This window comes from Pterocles gutturalis, unplaced genomic scaffold, assembly GCF_000699245.1.
Source record: "Pterocles gutturalis isolate BGI_N339 unplaced genomic scaffold, ASM69924v1 scaffold34481, whole genome shotgun sequence".
Classification (NCBI taxonomy): domain Eukaryota; kingdom Metazoa; phylum Chordata; class Aves; order Pterocliformes; family Pteroclidae; genus Pterocles; species Pterocles gutturalis.
The window spans coordinates 1-22,388 of NW_010099043.1; the positions used below are offsets into that span (position 1 = coordinate 1).

The 22,388-nt window shown below is 39.5% G+C and overlaps 1 protein-coding gene across 1 annotated transcript; it reads left to right on the forward strand.

Moving 5' to 3' along the window:
* The first annotated feature begins 487 nt into the window (after nt 1–487).
* LOC104463023 (CTP synthase 2-like) lies at nt 488–16,474 on the forward strand. Its single transcript, XM_010075198.1, has 5 exons — nt 488–578; nt 2,638–2,693; nt 4,589–4,685; nt 7,023–7,167; nt 16,364–16,474. Exons 1-5 carry the CDS (start codon nt 491–493, stop codon nt 16,431–16,433), a joined length of 456 nt encoding a protein of 151 aa, XP_010073500.1. The 5' UTR covers nt 488–490; the 3' UTR covers nt 16,434–16,474.
* Nucleotides 16,475–22,388: the final 5,914 nt, after the last annotated feature.

Here is a 22,388-nt window from a genome sequence, read left to right on the forward strand (position 1 = left end):
CAATCTCTAACATTCAGTGATTCTGTGTGGTTCAGGGACTCTCTTTTTCAGAGATGGTGTCTTTATCACTTGGTGGATTTTTTTCATCTATGAATTTATCAGTTTCTAACAATCTGTGTACTCTTAGAATACAAAGAATAGCTTTTGGCAGAATTATTCTATTGCTAGCATTTTGGTATCTTTTTTAAAAGAAAGTTTTTTTCCACCTCAAGAATTAAATTAAGGAATTAATAAATTGTTTTTGTTGATCTTAACATTAAATGCAAAAGTTTCACACCAGTTAGGTAATATCCTCACTCTATTACAGTCCCAATACTGAGAACAGAGCATTAGGAAAACCAAAGAGAGATAATAAATGGGAATGCTTGGAGGAAAAATAAATACGGTTACCATTTATAAATCTATGCAGCCTGTTATGCAATTGTTGCATTTTTTTTTTCTTTTTTGGAAGAAACAGGGTTTAAACAATTTTTCTCTGCAGGTTATTGACATGCCAGAACACAATCCTGGAGATATGGGTGGAACAATGAGACTGGGGAAGAGGAGGACTGTTTTCAAAACACAAAATTCTGTTTTAAGTAAGTTACTTTTCTGCTCCTATAACTTGCCTCTTGTATAGGAACTCTGTAGCATGGCAAAGCAAAAATGCCAAAGCACATTTTGTTAGAGGACTACAACCTCAAGGAAGCAGCTGGGTGACAGCCTCCCCGCGCTCATTCACTCTGATCCTGTGTTCCCATATGTGTTTACCTAGGATCAGAATGTAAAAAAAGAAATGAGAGACATCTGGAAGTCCCAGTAAAAAGGTCAGTTAAGGTCTAATGCTTTAAATAAACAATGAGGAGACTGTTGAGATAAAGGAAATGTATTTTATGGTCGTTTAATTTCTTATTTTCTTGGGAATACAAAAGCATTTTCTTTGTATTTTCTTTATGAGTTGATAGGACGTGTGAACCAGGGCTTCTTGTTCTACCCCTGAAGCTGTTTGGTAGAAGTAACCCAAGCTCCTACCCACTGTGCTTTTGCCAAACCTAAGCATTGCTTGTCATTCCCTAGAATTGCCAGTACACCTCAGCCTTCAACGTCATCTGGCCTTGCTGCCTTAGTCCTCACCTTGTCTTGACAATGTTTGCTAGTTTGCATCCTAGTTATAGCCAGGCTCTGCTTAACTCCAGTCTCTGATCCAGCACTGCCCTGGGCGTAGCCCAGCCCTGGAAACAGTCTTGCTTTGGGAAAGCAAATTATTTGTTGTGGAGAAGGAAAATGATTTGCTGTAACAGGGTGCTTTGAAAGCCAAAATAAAAGTGACCAGAATGTAGAACAAATTATTCAATTTGTACGTATTTTAAAATTGAACTTGTTTCCTATTGATCAGCCTATTATACAGTAGCAATATAAGTGAGGCTGAAAATGTGTAAAAAGTGGTCTCTCATCCATCAAGAAATATGGGCGTATTTCTTATATTGTCCTGCCCCTGACATTGATCTGAGCTATTGCTATATTTAGCTATGTTGAATTTATGAAATGTATCCTTCTGAGCTTTTAAAAATGACATTTACTTCAGCAAAAAAATTTCATGAAAAATCTGCCTTTCTAGAGAATGGCCATCCTAGTGATCTGTCTGACCTGAGTAATATTTTGCTTAGGTGTGATATAGATATGCATATCACAATGTGTAAGTTGTTGTGTGGTGTAAACACTTCTTGGAAAAGTTAATTAAAATTAACATGTGTTATAACTCTTGACCAGTATTATGGGCTGCTTAGGTGACCATATTAATCAAAAGCTCATAGAAAGCTCTGGTAATTTACTCAGGAAATCTGATTCTGTTTCTAAGGCTTTACAACTTGAATGGAAATAATGGTTTTGAAGAGGTGGTTCCTTAAAATTAACATGTATACCACTTTTTGTAAAATTGCTTTACTATCACACTACAATTTTTGGAAATCTTGGCAGTCTAGTTCTTATACCAACGCCTAAGGAAGATAGTCCTAATGAGACTAGGATAAATTGAGAGCAAAGTTTGAGCTGAGACTGTAAGTGAGAGATATGATTAAATTCTGGTTTATTGCATACCTCTAAGTTACTCCTTATTGCTGTGCAATGTGGAGTGGTCCAGGTTAGGCTTAGAGAACTGCAAGAGTCATTTGAGTAATGAGATCAGGAAAACAGAGAAAAACAATATTGTCTGTTTGTCATTGGAGGTATTATGCCAGCTGCCATGCATAATCTGTTAAAATGGAACAGATGCTACTAAAAGGCTTCCTTCACTGCACCTTTTGCATACAACTGTTGTAAAACTCTGAAGGGCTTTTGTGTTGCTTTTTCACTCAAACATTTTTTATTATGTTTTGGGCTTTACAATTGAAATTAGTTTAAGCATGGCCTTCAGACTCTAGTCTACCTAAGCTTTTTCAGGTCAAGGAATGTTAAGTATGAACCCTGAATAAACTCAGATAACAGTAAATGAAAAGAAACTAGTCGTCACTCAGAAAAGCAGAAAGCTGGAGTGAGATGAATAGTGAACTGTTATGTTTTACATGTGAATTTTTTTTTTATGTTTGATTTACAAGAAATAGTTGTAACAGCTAGTAAAGCAACACATTAACATTAATGGCTTTTTTGTTGTATATTCAGGGAAACTTTATGGTGATGAAATGTTTGTAGAGGAGCGACACAGGCATCGATATGAGGTAAGCACTGCTAATGTACTTTTGGCTCAAAAGTTAAAGCCTAAGCAAATTGAATTTCTCTTGGTAGGCACAATTCTCCTTAAAGCCAGTGGGAGATTTCTTACATAAACATAACCCAAAATATAGTAATGATTGGAGAGTATAATTTAGATCAAAAGGAACCTCTGTACGTCTTCTGGTCCAGCTCCTGATTTGGAGCTCAGACAACTTCAAAATTAGATCAGTTTGCTCATGATTTTGTTCCATCTGGTTTTGAATCATAGAATCATTAAGGTTGGAAAAGACCTCAAGGATCATCAAGTCCAACCCAACACCACCTAACTCACTAAACCATGTCCCTAAGCACCACATCTACACGTTTCTTGAACACCTCCAGGGATGGTGACTCAACCACCTCCCTGGGCAGCCTGTTCCAATGTCTGACCACTCTTTCAGTGAAGAAATTTTTCCTAATATCCAGCCTAAACCTTCCCTGGTGTAACTTGAGGCCATTTCCTCTTGTCCTATCACTTGTTACTTTAGAGAAGAGGCCAGCACCCACCTCACTACACCCTCCTTTCAGGTAGTTGTAGAGAGTGATAAGGTCTCCTCTCAGCCTCCTCTTCTCTAGACTAAACAACCCCAGCTCCCTCAGCTGCTCCTCATAAGACCTGTGCTCCAGAAGACCTGTGCTCCCTCTCTGAAGAGAGGGATTCCACAATATTTTTTGACCATGTGTTCCAATACTTAACCATTTAATTGTGAACCCTTTTGTCCCTTATATCCAATAGGAAATTTCCTTGGACAGTTTTTCTTTTGTCTCTTAGTCTTGTGCTGTGTGTCTCTGAGCAGAGTCTGTCTCAGTCATCTTTATACCATCCCATTAGGTAGCTGAAGTCAGCAACAACATCCACTCTTTGCCTTCCCTTCTCCAGGCTAAACAAATCCAACCCATCCAGTCTCTCCTCCTATATCGCATGTGGTCCATTCCCCTAACCATCCTGACTGGAGCTCCTGTGGACTCACAACATTTTGTCAATCTCTTTCTCATACTGAGGGGCCTGAAACTAGACACAGTATCTCAGAGATGTTCTTGCAAGTGTTCAACAGAGGGCAATAATGTAGTGTACTGTTTTGGTGGTAGAGACGGTGCAGTGTCTTAGCAAAATGGTCTTGGAGAGTGATGTCAGAGATTACCTGACTTGACTTCCTGTGAAGTATTTGAAAAGTAAAGATTTATAATCCTTGAATGCATTCAAAATGCTGGCATTCAAAGAGATGGGCAAAAGCTGGACTCCTAGAGTTGTCTCTGAGAGAGTTCAGAAGGGACCTGACTCCATCAGTATATCCAGAGAGGCCTGAGCTATGAGATGTGTGCGTGCTACGAACTGATTCATACAATGTTAAATTTCCTTGAAAAGCTGTGAGAATGTGATGGTGGCAAAGGTGCTCTGAGTTTGAATATTAACTGAGTGGTTAGAACATCACCAAGGAAATAAACAGCTCACTGCAAAGCTCCTCAGTTTGAAGGAGGAGATGAACCACAGCTTGTGTCATAACCACTGAAATGCAATGTTCAAAGAGGAGGTCAGTCTTCAAGCCTACTGTAGTGGGCCATTTAAAAAACGAGGAATGAAAGCTGCTCAGAATCAGGAGGACAGCAAGCAGAAGGGACTCAGACTTGAATCTTGAATGTTGTAAGTTTTAAAATTACTGATTCATCTCTTATTAAATAAGCATGCCCACTTTTACAGATTGATACCAGACAGTTGTTAAGAAGACAAAAGTTCCCAACTCTTTTTTTCTCAATTCTTTTCATTCTTATATGCATACTAAAAGCATTACAATTAACTACTACTGTTTGTTAAATCCAAAAATAAATAGAATTACAATTGTTATGATTTTCGATATTTCAGGTGAACCCAGAATTGACTCACTGCTTTGAAGAAAAAGGTTTGAAATTTGTTGGCCATGACACGGAAGGGAACAGAATGGAAATTATTGAACTGGAGAGTGAGTGTCTTACTTGTCTGTAGTACTTTCTACATCTGTTAAAACCATGTGAGCTATAAGTTGTTAAATGGCATGTAGGCACAGTATTTAGCTGTCCTAACAGCCAAGATCATGTTGGGGGATACTGCTGACTCCACCTATGTATTACAACAGGTGAAGATTCAGAAGATGTTAGGGAAAGCCCTATGCTTCTCAAGGATTGTGCGTGTATTTGGTTATCAGGGAGACACACGCTCCTTTTCCAAAAGGTAATTCTAGCTCAGTGGGACTTGGCTATGTACAATCATAGAGTGATTTGGGAGGTCATCTAGTCTAACCCTCTGCTTCAACACAGGGCCACCTTCAAATATAGATGAGGTTGTTGAGAACCATTTCAGTCAAGTTTTGAGTATCTCCAAGTATGCTAATGGTTGGACTTCAAACCACTTTTCTTATGTGACCCCTAGTTGCCATTGGTTAAGATAAGCTACATGCAAAGAAACAGAAATTTATTGTAACAACACATTATCATCCTATGGAGTACTATTTGTGAAGTGATGCTTCTGAGAATTAATTTTATACTCCATGGTATATTGAAGAACAGTGCTGTAATTTTGAACCAGGGTTTGAATATACACACCTACTTATAATGTCAGGTAACAGTACCACAAAGAGTAATCTGAGAGCAAAGGATACATGTGAATTCATAAACTAATTGTCATGGTCTTCTTTGCTTAGTTTGTTCCTGATAGATTATCTCTGTTACACATGCTGGTGTTGGGAGGCTATTTTATCTGCCCTGTATGAAACAACTTCTATTGAAAGCATCGTGAAATAAATCAGGCAGGATTTTTAAATTGCATGTTACTGTGAAAAGAATAAAAGCAGCAGTAAAACCTGGAATTATTTCACAATGGGCTGCAAGGAGACTCTGATTACTAAAGAAAAACAATCATCACAGGGAGGAGGGTGGGTTGGAGCAGAAGCACAGAAATAACAGTATACCAGTTAGCTTAGGCAAAGCTTTTAAGCAAAATATCCCCACAGAAGATATTTGATGCTTTGTCATTGTCTTGTTTTACAGCTTTAAAGAACTAAATTGCATGGTAGAGAGAAAGAAGCTACAGGATAAATTTAGGATCCAGGTTCTCTTTAAGACATAGCAGAGAGAAGAGCAGTTTACTAGATCATATAGTTTATCTTCATAGAAGAAAACCTCAGCTTTCTTGTTATCACTTATTCTGTATTGCAGAGAAATGCCTTGAATGTTTCGGGTTGTTTTGGAAATTGTCGAACCAGAGAGATTTGTGGTTAATTTCATCCAGTGTCCTGGCACTAGAAGTGGTTAATGTTAGCTCCTTTAAAAAAAATATTCAAAGAAGGAACAGGTGCAGAGCATAGAAAAATATGAAACTATTGTTCCTTCCTTATCCTTTCAAAGAAGACAGAAGGGAAGAAGAAGCAGTAGTAAAGAGGTGCTTTGATTGGGAGAGCTGAAAATTTAAGAGAAGACGAAGCAGCATGACTTGTTTAGCTTAGCAGGCGGAGCTGAATGATGGTGATATTGTCATCCTTAATCATACAGAACAAACAGCAGGAAAGAAGAGCACCATAAGATATGGATATAAGCTGGCTGTAACAAAGACAGCTTGTCAATTAGGAAAAGGTTTCTAAGCAAAAGGAGAGAAGAGCTTTCTAGTGGGAGCAAAAAAAGCCTAGGGGTTGTTATGGCAGAGCCTTGACCCCCTGTGCATGAGACTACATGATGTAGCTGCATTCAATAACAGGAGACTGGACTTAATGTCCCAGGAGATCCCTTCCAGGCCTAATTGTTTGAAGCCATTTTCCCCAGGTTTTTTTTCTCTGTATGTTGCTTTCATATCCTCCTAGTATGTAAATAGTTGCTGTATGGTAACGCTTGGTCTTGTAGGAACTGTTTTATTTTTCCGTTAGTAATATTATGGGTACATGTACTGTGTATACATGCAGAAGTATATATTGGAAACCAAAATACTATGAAAATAACATGATAAATGTAGACTTTGTGGTTGTTCCTCCTCCTCCCCCACCTTGCATGTCAGTACAGGTTTATTATTCAGCTTTTAATTACATCATTGTGCAAGTTAAGGTTGAATCACAGGATGATTTTTCATTCATTTGCCTTACTAACCTTCTGCCTCTGTTGTCAGTTGCTTTTCGTGGAAAAAGTTAAGGTTCCTGTTGCCTCGCCCTTAAGTTCACGCATGCTGATCTGGCTTCTGGACTCCTCTGTGAAATCTTCAAGAAACTTTTTTCCTAACAGTTGTTCTACTATCTTCTTCCTATGTCTTATAATTTTCTTTGACATCTATCTTGTAGATCACCCGTATTTTGTGGGAGTTCAGTTCCACCCAGAGTTTTCCTCAAGACCTATGAAACCTTCACCTCCATACCTTGGACTGTTGCTAGCAGCAACTGGGACACTCAATGCATACTTACAACGTGGATGTAAATTGTCTCCAAGGTAATATTTCTTATTTGCCTGTAGTTTTACAGTTATATTTTTGGAGGGACTATCCCGTCCTTCAATTCAGAAGTCCAGAAGAGGAAAAGGAATTCTTCATGTATTGTTCCTGTGCACACCTGACATAAACCCTGGTGTAAAAGTATCTGTAAGCAGTAAACACAGTTCCTGACTTCTTCCTTTTCAGAGGCTATTAGGGCTAAAGCCAGATCCATATTATAACCACAAAGAAGTAAAAATCCTGTAGTAAATTCATGTGAAGTTAGTGGCCTCCTGTGTTAACTTTCATTAGCAGTAGTTTCACAGGGAAAAAGATTTGCTAGAGGATCAAGCAATAAAATGAAATTCTTACCTAGTTGTATTTGAATGATGACAGTAACAAAAAAGAAGACAACTGATTTTATTTTGCAGTAGCTAAATAATTAATACGTAATAGTAATAAATAATTAATAAGTAATCTAGCAGAGACAGGCCTGAAACAAAACAGTTGGGATATCTTTAGACTTACGGAAGGGTTTGGATCTAGATCAAAACTGTATGGTTCTGCCAAACTAAAATCCTTTGTCCCAGTTCCTGTGGACACAGACTTTTTGGTTTATTAAATGTAGCAATAGTTTTTAGCCAGTGTTAACTCATTCTTGTTTATTTCAATCATATTAAGAACAGTTACAATTTCATTACAATAACAATAATGAAGAGGTCAGAGGGAAGCCTAGAGTACAATAACAAAAATGGAAAAAAATATTTAAAATAAAACACAGAATGACTGAATAATAGCACAGAACAGATCCCAGTCTGGCTTACTGGCTTTTCCTCTAAACAAGGCACCAAACTTACTAGTTTTTTTTGGGGCGGGGGGTTGTGTGCATTGCTTTCTATTAAAATGAAGTCCTCTTCTTAAGCAAGAAACAGAAATTTTATTCAGGTTTCATCAGTAAGGGAAAATACCCAAGCCAGACCAGATAAGTCTGTTTTGGTACCCTGCTCCTTATGGGTATCGGTTGTCTTTCATGAATGCATTTCATCTTTGCTCACCCTGGCCTGTTGTGCAGTGATGTACATACAGAGAGAATTTCTTTCTGATCTGCAAACTACAGTTTGATTGATATACCCTTGTTACCTTAGCCTGTCATTGTTATTAGCAGTCATAACATTATCTACCTTTAAAAATTTGTGCCAGTGCATTGCAGGGGTCGTATTTTTGTGGTGCTTGGCAGGAGGGAATCTTCAAGCACAGTCATCTTCAGTCTTTTCCTCTTGTGGGCACTCTTTGCTTCACAGTTCATCTTATTTCCTTTCTTTTACTGTTTCTTCCCTTAAGTATACCTATTTGTCTCTCTGAGATAAAGAAAAATTATTTTTTTTGAATGAGTGATCTGCATGTGTCCTGCTAATTTAAATTTAAATCCCTTAGCATTATAGCAAATATGTTTTCCAAACTTGACTTTAAATTTCAGCAATTACTGAATGTGCTGCACTTAACATTTACTTAATATATAATCAATAAAAAAGTGTGCCCAACCCTTTTTATTCATGTTCATACAACATTATTCATTATTCATACAACAAACTCCAACCAACACTTAAACATTTCGCAAATACAAGAATTCATGCCCCAAAACTTTACATATAAAAATACAAATTTTACCATTTACCTGGTCACACAGCGATCAAGCAAACCCTTCTGTCTTGAAAGAGCACTGCAGCAGAAAAACATTTTGAGGCTAAAAGAGGAGCATTTTGCAGGGAAGAATGTTCAGGGGGAAATGTCAGTGCTAATTACAGTACATCCAGTCATTTTAAGATATCCACCTGTTGAGTGGAAAGTTTCCGATTTAGACCTTTAAACCCCAGAATGCTACTGTTTTCATTGAACAGTAAAGCTAAGGCATGTCATAGCAAGACTGAAACAAATCTGAGGAGAGGATTTTCTGCATGCTTCCTCCATGAATTTTACATGAATTGTAGTCATGCTGTTGGCTAGAGCAAAAATGTAACCTGAAAGAGAATTTGTGGGGGCCAGCAAGTTGAGCAGATTACCTAAACTAGGCTTTAAAAACAGTGGAAGTAGAGTTAATGATGAGTTCCTGAGACAAAAGGAAGTACATATTTTAGCATGAGATTCTTCACAGGAAAACATTACCCTGGAACTTTTAACATCCCCATAATTAGGATGCAATTTTAGAACATCTGACACATGGACAGAACCCCTAGTTTCTAAGCAAAGCAAACAGTCAATTTAAACATACATCATACCTCCCAGGAGAGTGCCCTAAATAAATAAAAGTGAGTAAACCTTCTCTTAAATTTTTGTGAGGCCTAGTCTGGTAGACAGTATGAGAATGCTTACGCATAGGCATAAGCATACCTGGTTTGAGACTGGAATGCATCCTCTGGGGTAAACCTAGTTCCCAGGAGCTTTGGTGTGTACAGAGAACTGAGCAAAGGATTTGAGTAACTCAGTGATGAGTTGTTACTTAGTTACCTGAAGTGTTAGTTGAGCATCTAAGTTGCCTTTGTCGTTTCAGCCTCTTGTGCTTTATGGCATGAGTGCCTAACCATCAGCCAAAGCCATGCACTACAGTTCCTTGTGAATGCTTTTAAATCGTGACCTTTTCCAAATCTTCCCATGGAAATATTGAAGTCACCATTTCATGCGTAGCTGAAGACGGTGAGCAGCTGCCAGTTTACATGTTTCACTTTAAAGGGCAGAGGAAACCAGAACCACAGAAGACTCAGAGAGTGTACAATATCCACAAATACACTGCTTTTTAAGAGAAAACAAAAGGTTTTAATAGAAAGCTAGGGGATGAAGAGAGGAACTTCAGATATAATGTTGTTGGCATTTACTGAGTCTTGTGGAATTTCACTTGGAAAACATAATAAAAACTGGCTTATCTTTGGGAACAGTGTCATATGGATTGCAAGACCACTTATGTATAATAAAGCCATGTTGCTGTTTTTTTTTTCTTCCCATAGCAAGTTTAGCATCAGCAGGTTTTATTTCTTCTTTCTTCCTCAACCAACATCTTTATTAATGGCTTGCAAGAGTAGGCTACAGTGTATTTGATATTTGCAAATAATATAATTCAAAGAGGAGCTGAAAGCAGTATTCAGAACAAAGAAATAACATCAAAAGCTATAGAGAATTTAGAAACCTGAGCTCAAAATTATGAAATCTTGTGTTTCTTTGGCGTAAGAGAGTAACAGGCTAAAGACAAATAATTTAAATATAAATGTCCAGTAGATGGGAGGAAATGCAGGAAGTGAGAGATGTTCCTAGGTGAGAAAGTGTGGGCAACTAGGACTGCCACCCAAAATAAATTTTTGCAAGTCATCAGTGAATATGCTGATTTAAGGCACCAATCCAATGCCATCTAGTCACAGAGTAAACTGCTAAGTGTTGGGGAAGTTTTATTAATAAAAGATGACTTATGAGTTGCATTCAGATGCAAGGAAAAAAAGTGGCCAGAGGACAGAAGGAGTGTTGAAAAAACAAAAAAAACTCAGAAGATTTGTCCATATTGTGCTTACTGCACTAATATGGTCTAGCTGTCTTGCAAACCAGCTGTGTAGGGAGGTTTGGGCAAGCACCTCTAAATAGAACAGGAAACAGCCTGTGTGATGTGTTCTGGTGTATGAGGGACAAAGGAGATATGGGCAGGGCTATTTCTGATGTCCTCTGTACATTGTCCCCAACCAATAACACATCTGGCACAGCATCATATTTCTGCCATTGGCCAAATCCAGACATTTCAGAGGAAAGTGAAGGAAATCTTGTGGCTTGAAGACTGTGAGGAGAGCAACAAGAGAGGGACTGCTCCACAAAAGAAGACAATCCAGGAGCCAGGGGTGGTAGCCGTACTGATAGGGGTAGCGTCCTCACCAGCAGGAGTCAGAGACACAGTCACAAAGAAGGCGAGCAGACTGGCTCCAGTGACAGTTGCCATGTCCTACAGACATTCCAGTGCAGAAATGAAAAGTGATGAGTTGGGTCTGGGGTCCTGTCCAGTCAACAAGTGACTACAGAACTGCGGAGATGGGTACAGGCGTACCTGTGACATAGCTCAGGCAATGATTGGAGGCCAGGGCTCCTGGGCCCATGGGTGGAGGCCCCAGGTGAGGATGGTTAGGGCAGCTAAGACCTACTGGTGCCCTCAGAGCTCCTACAGAAAACTAAATAAAAAGTTTTGAAGGGAATCCCTTCTCAATCATAGTGGTAACTAGAGATGAACTTAGCAGTGGTTAGTTATAGCAAGTACTTTGTCATTTTCATGTTAGATGTTTACAGTGAAGACACTTCTGGACTAGTCACCTGAAGTCTTTTTCTATGGTCACTGGGTGAGTATGCACTTCAAAGGAGCCAAATAGCTCATCGTCATGGTTGAGTGGGTCAGAAGCATTACACCCTACAAGTGCCTGTTTCTCTCCATTGACTGTAAGAAGCTGGTGGTAGCTATCTCAGATGAAAATGTCTAAAGCTATATGAATTGAATCCATGCATGAGACTCAGAAGAGAGTTTTTATAACACCCAGATATGTTCTGGCACCTTGGTTGTGATTTTTGTAATGCTGGATCCTAATAAAACCATTATCCTAGATCCAGTTATGTGAGTACAGATGTCTGGCAGGTTGGAAGTGGGGAGTCTTAGGTATGTGCTGAGGGATTCTTTAATGAAATGATGTTTCTTGAAGCACAGGATCATATAACGATGGTGATCATAGTAAATGATATATATATAAATATGCACAGAGAAATATGGGTGACTGCAATTACAGCCATTGCACAATCAAATATACAATTATTTAAAATAATATTTTGATGACTATAATAATTCTAATAATTCAGCTTTATGTAGGGGGAATAAATAATAATTGACAGACTTCTTTTTGCTAGGCTCTCAAAAGTTGTAACAATTTTTTGTTTTAAAGAGCCTGGACTAAATGTCATTACATTTATCTTTAATTTGCATTGAGGAAAAAATGCACTTAGCTTGGCTCCTGCCTTTGCAGGGAATAGCATTACTGTAACAATTGTTTAAATTGCTTACATTTCTGGAAAAGGACTTCCTTGTCAATGATACATTAAAAAAGGATTTAAAAAGCCCTTCTGAAACTGTGTCAAATCTTTCCATTTTTAAAGAATGTTGATCTGGATTTTCGAAATGAAACAAACAACATTCAAGGAGTACCCATTTTACAGTTCATAAAATCAGAATGGTTTGGGTTGGAAGAGACCTTAAAGATTGTCAAGTTCCAACTGCCCTGCCGTGGGCAGCAGCACCTTTCACTAGACAAGTTGCCTCTGTTTCTTAATAAAAATATTGAAAGCAGGCAGTTTGCTGTTTTTGAGCAGCTGTTTGAGAAATACAGTTTTAAAATTGGTCCTGAGTCTTAATTCTAGTGTAGCTGAGATTGGTTGCTGAGGTGATGTGTTACACCTTCATTCTGTGTGGCCCCAGGTATTGGCTGCCTTCCGTACCATACCGATAGAGAATCTTCTCATCTTGCCTCCTTCCGTGCTTTAGACTGATGCATAACAGAGGTATGATGATGCCTCTGTAAACAGAACAGAGAGATCTGAAATGGGCATGAATTTGGTAATAATGGAGCACATGCAGGGGAAAGATCTTTTTATTGCTTATGTCTTGAGAAGACAAGGATCTGAGGATGAGTGAGCGGAACAAAACCTCATAGTGTAATTTCTCAACAGAGGATGTTTTGCTTGCTCCAGTCAGGAAATATTTTGCAGTTCAGTGCAAAGTGAAATGCCAGCTAGGTACTGGCTGATATTTCACTTTGCAGTATATGTATTTCCATTAACTACAGGTAGATTAGGTGTAAGGATCAACATGACCAAAAGTTTTCATCTTGAAGACTGAAGTGACTGACTAGATGCAGTGACACGGCATACTCTGAGTGTTGTTCTCTTTTTCTCTTGGCCACATCTTTATATTCCAGATCCCGTGAAAACAAAAAGATGTTATAGAACCACTGTGGTGGCTTTTGATCTGCTGCCTAGCTCCTTTTTGTTGAAGTCCTCTTGTAAGAATCATTACAAACAAGATTAAGTGGGTGTCAGGTTCCTGCCCAAGATAATTACTAATTAATTTGTACACAAACTGAGAGAAAACTTGCTGAAGGAAATGTAAGCATATTTTTTTCACTTGAGGGCTCAGGGTGAAAAAGAATTTTGTAAAGGAAAGGCTGGGCTTATTTGATTTCCTACCACCACCACTTTCATAGCCAGCACATTTAAGTAAGGTTACATAATATTAGCAACTGTGAGCACAAAATATCCATTTAGGTTTTGTGTTTCTGTGTAGCAACTCAGTGTAATTTGGAAGGAAGTACACATTTATTCCGAAGAGAGGTGATGATTCATTTGTGTTTAATACCACCTGGAGTTTTTCTTCAGATTGCTCATCAGTTGAATAGAGTTCATATCACAGTAAATCTTACGAACTGGACATCAGCACTAGTTTGAAGCTGTAACACCCAGATGCAGATATGCCAAGATTCATGAGTCCCTGTTTGCTTTCAAGTCCACTGACAGCTTAACTCTAGAAGAAGTTCAGGTTTCCCTTGGAGCCCAAGTTGTTCTTGTTAACATGATACCACAGCTTCTAGGGGTGCTTAAAGATGTCATTCAAACAGCTGAAACTGTGAGACTGACAGTTACCCGAGTCTGAAGCCCAAAGGCTGATCCTTACCTGGGTGTTTCCCCTACCTTTCTTGCCACAGTGGCTTGCTTATTATTAGAAATAAAATTGACTTACACCCAAAAGAACAGCCCTAAAGTAGGGGAGACCGTGAGGTGCTACTGCAAAAGTCAAGAATGTGATGGCAAGCCCTTCTCTGGGATGTGGAGTCAAATCTTGTACTGAATTGGGCAGTGTGGGAGCAGGAACAAGATTGTCATCGGCCAAGTAAGTGTTTTAGCCTCTGGGCTAGTGGCTAGCCAAGTGACCGTCAGCTTCTGCAAACTGGAGACAGGCCTGAGAAGTTGGGGTGGTAAGTCGATGAAATGACAGAAGCATCCAGCATTGTGTGACTGCTTCTATGGGCAATGCCTCTAAAACCAATGTCATTGAGTGGGGGAGGACCTATGATGAGAGTGCTGGGTCGGGATCAGCGCCAGACTCATCAAGAGATGAAGCCAGGCACTTCTCCGCTCACCTCATTGGTCCCTGAGAATTTTTACTTAAGCATCTGTGTCCCATACTGTGTTGCATACTGAGCTCTGCCGTATCTTTGTGGGCTGTGACTGCCACTGGGCAGCAGAGGTGATTAAAAAAAAAAAAAAAAAAAAAGGGTTTTCTGAAGATTTTTGGCTTAAACCAGGGCTATCATAAGATTCCTCAGCTCTCCGCAATTACAGCTTTATCTGTTCTGTGGACAATTTTTGCTAATTTGCTGTGATGTAAAAATGCAAAACTGTTTTAATAATACTGAATTTTTATTCCATGTTTCCATGGGTACTTTCAGAAAGAAGTAAGTACAGCATCGGTGTTTGTCTGTGTGTGTCTGGCATGCTTGATTATACTGTTAACAACACTTTCCTCACTTGAACTGTGTAATTGTTTGCCAGCTAGTGAAATGATCAAATTGAGCATTTCTCACCAGCCCGATATGACACACTCTTTATAAGAACCACAGCAACAACATGCATGTCATGCAAAGAAAGGGCAGAGTGCTGTAGGTAAAGTCTTAGTATTAGAACAGTTGGAATATCTATGCTGTCTTGTACAGAATTTGGTACAGTGATTTGCTGTAACTGTGGGAGGCTTTCCTGACAGAGGCAGAAATTAAATGAGATGACTGTTGGTGCCACTCCTCCTGTCCCATGCTATTAAAATGGCTGTGTTTTTACCGGATCTTTGACTTTTTTTTTTTTCCAAAGAAGAAAGGATGAAATTCAGGCTGCAAAGCAGTGCTCAGAAATAAGCACCACTGTGGCTGAGTGCGGTTTGCTCACTGTTCCACACTGCAGTCTAAATCAAAGATCTCCAGCTGCAGGGTTACGTAGTTCCCCATGAGCATTGCACAGCAGACAGTCACTGTGGATCAGCTGATAAGCCTGTGTCTAGGTGGGTCATGGGCTGGTTATGTGCTTCTCAGTGGAAGATAATGCCCAGAGGTGGGGAGCGTGATGTGACTGAGGTCCTGTTGGCTGGAGGATGAGGCTGTATGTGATAAGAGTGAGATGGGACAAGACAGGTGTGCAGCGGCTGGAGTAGAGTTGGTACCCAAGGCTGACACTGGTGTACCCCCTCAAACAAGGTCTGAGATCCCCACCTGTACTGTATTTAACCATAACCTGTGCTTTGAAGGATTATTGCTGCTCAAATGTACTTGTCAGTTCCCTGGGCTCCCTTTGCTGGCTTCTGATCTTGGGAAATTCAAATACTTGGAAAACATAATGTAGAAGTGTAGTAGTGGGAGGTTGAGGCTGGAGGTTCTTCTGAAGAGGTGGACCTAAGATAAACCTGGAGACCTGATAGACATCACAGCTGACTGAAAATGTGGTTTGTGGGCACCTCTCTCTCTCAGTTGCTGTGGTGATTCCTGTTCACTGTTTTCTTGTTCTGGACACTTATAAAATGATCACTTGCATGTCAGTTTGTTCTGTGAAAACCAGCCTGCTTCTCTCAGGAAACAGCAGGAGGGGATAAAACCTCAGGAAAAACTGTCGGGATACTGCTTGGTGCAACTAAAATGATTTATGTTTTGACTGGAAGAGCAAGAATTGTAAATTAAGTATAAATTGAAGCATTCTGAGTAAAAGTTGTCTTAACTTTTTCTTTGGTCAAACCAGTCATTTTCTTTATCATAAAGAAAAAATTCCTTTTAGTCTTGCTCTGAATACTTGTTATTCTCCATGTTGTTAATCATGGCCACAGGCACACAACACCAGCAAACTGTAGAATCAATGCACAGGAGCCAAGTAAAAAGAAATTGAACATAGTGTTTATATGGTAGAATATTTTTTTCATCAGTTCTCGGACTCCAAACTTAAGCCCATTCCTGTAGAGGAAGGCACTCTTCAAATAGCAAAATTGATCATGAGCTAAAGTAGTTTTCTGGAAGTGGGTTGCATTTGAGGAAAGTGTTTGTCATATGCATCATCTGGCATAGAGGGTTTGAAATAAAATATTTGTTCTAAATCCTTCTAACTGTGTATTGCTTTTAACAGTGACAGCTACAGTGACCTCAGCGATGACAGTTCTCCAGAGAAAGAGTTTCCTAATTCAGAAGCAAGATGAAATGATTGTATGAGATCACAGAAATGGATGATGCTATTGAGGTAAACTGAATCGATTTTGTACTGCTTTATGACATTTATTTCTTCTAGACTTAAAACAGGAGACAAAGTTATATTTTGTTTCAAGTCCCATCTGAGAGCTTATGTTTTCTTTCTTGCCTGCAGCACTTAATTGTTTTCCTCTTCTGCTGTTTAACTGCAATTGTATTATTGAAGTCTGCTAAGGGTTTTGGGTACAGCTTGTATATAGGACTCCGTACAAAATCAAATTGTGTTAGTGTTTGAAGATACTGTGAAAATACATTTAAAATTGTGTTTTCTTTTTTTGTTACTTCAGTTTGCAAGTTTGGATCACTTTGAGTACACTGTATTGATAGGACTTTTTATTTTGTATTAATATTCACCTATATTTGTATTTGATGCATTGATACAACAAAAACATCCCAAGATGCAGAGTGATAGAGACACAAACAAGTTTTATAAAATTGTAGTTTTCTTTGCCATCAGCTTTGCTCAAGTGATGTTGGGTTGGTTGTTTTTTCACCTGTAAACATGGTAGCCATAGATTTCCTTTCAGTTTGGAGATCATATTTCCTATGGGCCACCTCACCTCTGTGGGATCTGGGCTTGAATCTTAGTCTTACTTTATTTTCCCTGCACAGATTCTTTGGAGTTGTGGCTGGTATAGTACTCTGATGCAGGTGTAAACTCATGCTTTTCAGTATTTATGAGCACTTCTGTAAGCAGGACGCAGCTTTCCCCTCTGATTTTATTCCCCTCACATGGTGTAGTCACTAAGCAGCTGTGCCAAACAGATGATTGAGGCTCCATATGAATGACACATTTCTGCCTGATGGTCTCTATTAAAATACTGGCATGAGATGCTAGAAATTGGAGTTTAGTCCTTAGCTGCAGCATGAGTTTTTTCTGTGATTTTTCATTTGTTTCCTTTTCCCTCTCATTTACCACATGTTAAAGATAATGATACAACCCCAAATCATGAGAGTGGAGAACAAAATGTTAAATGATTCCATGATCTGGTGCATGCAGATACGGTACTGATGCATGTCCTGGAGTGACAAAACGTTCCTTTTCACTCTTGCCTGGATTCTTCCCACTTCCAGACATTTCTATGACTCTGTTTCTTGAGACTGACACATAGTACAGGACAGCCCCTTTAGCTTTGACCTTTCTTTCCTCAGTGGAACTTATGAATGATAACTCTATTTACTATTGCAGTTGTGACTTTTTCAGTGCTTGGATGAATGTACCTTTGTGATGCTTTAAAATAGTTATCAATAGTCAAGCTGATTTTGTTTGAACGTGTCATTAGTGGATACTGATTGTATTCAGTAGAGTTACTCTAGAAAGTATTAAATAACTAATTCCAGATATAAAAGGATAGAAGCATTCACTCATTCATTTTGATCTCAGGGTTAATTCTACCCATTAATCAGAGCTGGATACACATGTAGACTATATTTACCTTTGTGGTTTTGCTTTATGTTGTTTGACCTAGGTGAAATGCATCTACTTGTAGTATTTACTATAGGACTACTTTGAAGTCAGTCAACAGATTTGAGAGAAACTGACATAAGCATGAAATAAACTGTTATAGAAGAGATTTTTTTAGTCATTAATTTTTTTCTGCTTATTCTTCCTTACCCTACCTCTGTTTTTTTTTTTCTTACAGAAAGTTGGGAACGTGACAATATTGAACAGAAGAAAGTAGAAGAGTAAGCTGCTTGTGGTCTTCACAGTGTCTCCTTCTATACTGTTTTCACTAGTTCTCCTTACAGAAGACAGTTTTACTGTCCTGTAGCAAAAACTGTTCTGTATAAATGCTGTTTCTCTTTAAAAATGACAAAACAGTTGTGCCCCTTTGCTGTTAATCGTTATTGATCTTGTCCTGTATTTCAGAATGATCTCAGGTGAATATGTATTAATTCACTAGTTCACAACTGTTCTTGATTTGAAGGAAGATTTGGTTGTTTTCTGTTCACCTTAGAACAGGAAGATAAAATGCATTAGTTCTTGTGAATGAGAGGGAATGCACTAAAAAAAATTAAGGGAAAGTTTTCTTATTCATGAGCAGTAAAGAATAGTTTCAGGTTTGTTTCCCTGTTAAGGTTGTTGTATGTATATATTTTTTTTCACTTTTTTGCTGTTTGATATGTACAAATAAATTAGAAAGTGTTGCTGTATTTCAGTTCTTTGTGATGATAATAATTGATGTTGGATACATGTCTTTTTCCTTTGCTTTTGTAAGTGATTTTACTTTACAAAAGTTCAAGTTTATTTGCTCTGTTTCTCCTGGAAGCATGATAATACTGAACATAACTCTGACCTACAAAATTACAGTAGTGATATTAGAAGGTGGCTTTGTATTTGTATTTTGTAACAGAGAAAGTAAATGAGAAATGAAAAAAAAGTTAAAATGTAGTTTGAACACTTGTATGAAAGTCGTAGGAGAACCAGTCATAAACCTGGAGCATTGTCTGGGCTCCAGCAGTGCAACAGTCAGTTAAATAAATGAGTACAAAGGCGAATTAAGGTTCACCCATGTTTTCCTTCATCCAGTGACCACTCTATGGTCATGGCACTCATTCCTCAATAGGACAGAAGTGTATTTTAGTGTAGAAATCACAAGTTATTCCACTGCATGACTATTGCAGGCAGCCCTGTGAAGCAGGACTGCAGCCTGAACTGCTGAGACAGAAGGGGAAGATGAGAGGTGCTCTACCATGTTTAAGGCTGGATCCCATTATCTGTGTGGCATCATCACACCTGTCACAGAAGCTGGACCTCAGCTGTGTAACTGATGGGCTCCAAATGTCTGGGGCACCCTTCCCTGTAAAGAAAACTTCGGAATTTTGAGCTTTGTATTTAATTTTGGTTTTGGGCAAAGAGACCTTTTTAATTAATCAAAAGGTAAATATCTGTACAAAATTAAAAAGCACCCTGTCCCTTATTACAGCTTTGTAAAACAGTAAGTTTAAGAGCTTTGCGTTGCTTTAGAAAATTTCAGGTTACACAGCTGATTTCTTGCTTCACTAAAAGAAGCTTTAACGGTAATGAAATATAAAATGTATTCCTATGGCAGTGTTTTTCTAAAGTGGTTTGCAAATGTGTGCCTTAGAAATAAAAGGTATTGACAGAATTGGTGTCACTGTATGTCTTCCCCAATGAGAGATGCTGGCCACTGGTTTGTGAAAGGTGAAGCATTTCCTAAGATTATCTGTAATGTGCAAATGTATTTTCAAATATATTGAATTGTGTTATTCAGAAGTGTTTAGATACTGTGTTAAAGAATCGTGGTGCCAATTGTGAACTGTGGTGTCAGGGAGGGAATTTGTCATTTAGTCATGTCCCACTTATATTGTCTGTGAGAAGCTGTGATTTATCCAAAACAATGAGGGGACAAAAAGACATACAACTTGCAGTGAAGCTGGAAACAGCACCTTAATCTCCCAGTGCCCTTACCGATCCTCTTCCTGCTAACTGTGCTACTCAAAGCACTATCCTGCAGATAAACACGTCACTGCCACAAAGGATCCCTGTCCTATTTGAGCTGACAGAAACAGCAGCATGCCATTACCAAAATGGAAGCAGGCAAACGAGCCTTTCCCAGCCACATCCTGGGCTGCATTAGGAGTGTTGCCGGCAGATCAAGGGAAGTGACTCGTCCCCTCTGTTCAGTCCTGTTGAGGCCACACCTGGAGTGCTGTATCGGGTTTTGGGCTGCCCAGCACAAGAGAGACGTGGGCATACCGGGGGGAGTCCAGTGAAGGCCCACTAAGGTGATTAAAGGACTGGAGCATCCCTCCAGTGAGGAAAGGCCAAGAGTGTGCTGGTTTTGGCTGGAATAGAGATAATTTTTTTTCACAATAGCTAGCATGAGGCTATGGTTTGGATTTGTGCTGGAAACAGTGTTGATAACACAGGGATGTTTTAACTACTGCTGAGCAGTGCTTACACAGCGCCAAGGCCTTTTCTGCTTCTCACCCCACCAGCGAGGACGCTGGGGGTGCACAAGAAGCTGGGAGGGGACACAGCTGGGACAGCTGACCCAAACTGACCAAAGGGATATTCCATACCATGTGATGGTGTGCTCAGCAATAAAAGCTGGGGAAGACGGAGAAAGCAGGGGATGTTCAGAGATACGGTGCTTATCTTTCCAAGTCACTGATACGCATGATGAAGCCCTGCTTTCCTGGAGATGGCTGAATATCTGCCTGACAGAGCTGGGACTGTTCAGCTTAGAGAAGAGAAGGCTTGAGAAGGGAGGGGGAAAATGTTATCCATGCCTATAAATACCTGAAGGGAGGGTGCAAAGAGGATGGAGCCAGGCCTTTCTCAGAGGTGCCCAGTGGCAGGACCAGAGGCCATGGGCAGAGACTGAAACAGGAGGCTCCATCTGGACATCAGGAAACACTTTGTGAGGGTAACTGTGCACTAGCATGGGTTGCCCAGGGAAGTTGTGGAGTCTCCATCCTTGGAGACACTCAAAAGCCACCTGGATAATGGTCCTGGGCAACTGGCTGTAGGTGGCTGTGCTTGAGCAGCAGGGGTGGGCCAGATGAGCTACAGAGGTCCCTTCCAACCTCAACCATGCTGTGAAGTGAAGCATGATTGTCACAAGGAACCTGTAGCTAGGCTTCTCTCACTAAAGAGAGAGGAGGATGTGAAAAAGCCAAACCTTACACACACAGTCCAAAGTCTGAGGACAAAGTTTGAATGTCAACTCTTATCCTTCTGAAGCAAAATGTTTCTGAAGTGTGCTTTTGCGTTATTTCAGACCTCTCATCCTGTTCCAGTAAGGACCTTTGGTGGAAATGTATTCACTTCCATTTTTTATATTTACATCTACTACAGCAATCTAGTAGAGAGCTAGATTGTGAGTATTTTGTTAGTGCTGTGGCAGGACAAGAAAGACAGCCTGCTAATACAGAAATACCTACCAAATTTTAACAAAGTGAGATTGCTTATGTTCTTCATTTGCATGTGAATAATGGGATTTGGATTCTCGTAAAGCATAACAATGAAATAAAGCAGTTTGCTTTGGTGTTTTCATTCCAAAATGGGGTATATAGTGAGAGATGCAGAAAGAAAGAGCAACAAGTGACTTACCAACCTGAGCCAACCTCCTCATGGGAGCAATGTTACAGTTACCTTAGCAATCCAAATGAAAGGTTTTCCCCAAACTCTGTGTGTCTTGATGGCAGTAGGGAGTGTAATTACAGCATGTAGGACTTGTGAGTCAGCTTGGCTACAGCTGGCGGTGAAGCCAGATCAGCACAGAAGTGAACAGGGGCTGTGGAAACCTATGTGGGACTGGCTGAAGTTCATTTCCCCCAACTTCACTGTTTGCGTATGTGAAGTGACTAAAATTTGCTGAGAAAGGGAGTGAGGTAGATCAAGGAGTGCATGAGAATAACATTGTCCTTGCGAGAGCATGTGGCCTCATCCAGCAGCCTGGGGAAACACACTCACTGCAATATGCCAGGGAAGCAAACAAGACAATATAGTCCTTTCTGTACCTAGGACTAAGTAACACCTCATCCTTGCACACAAGCAAGAGGAGGCTCCTTTGCTTGGGCATCTACATGGGAGTTGTGATATATCTCTGTGCCTCAGCATTTTATCCCACATAGTGCTTAGTTTTTCCCTGCTAGCACAGTGAATTGGTAGCTGTTAACTTGGTGATAACTTCCAGACAAACTCTTCCTCTTACCAGTTCACCCTGTCCCCACTGTTGATGTGGTCAGTGGTTTGTTCAAGGATTTCAGTAATTTTCCCATTTAGCAACCTGTATATTTTTGATGGCAATGAACTTAGTGTCTGAAATATTTCTCCCTGTATCAGGTTCTCAGTACTGTCTAGATTTTCCAGCTATTCAGCTGTATCTGAATTGTTAACCACCATGTGCTGACAGGGTGAAATGAATTAAGGACTC

Coding starts and splice junctions, on each gene's coding strand:
- LOC104463023 (XM_010075198.1), top strand. CDS start 491: ATGCCAGAACACAATCCTGGAGATATGGGTGGAACAATGAGACTGGGG. Junction 2,694..4,588: donor GACACAGGCATCGATATGAG/GTAAGCACTGCT, acceptor TCGATATTTCAG/GTGAACCCAGAATTGACTCA. Junction 7,168..16,363: donor GGATGTAAATTGTCTCCAAG/GTAATATTTCTT, acceptor TGCTTTTAACAG/TGACAGCTACAGTGACCTCA.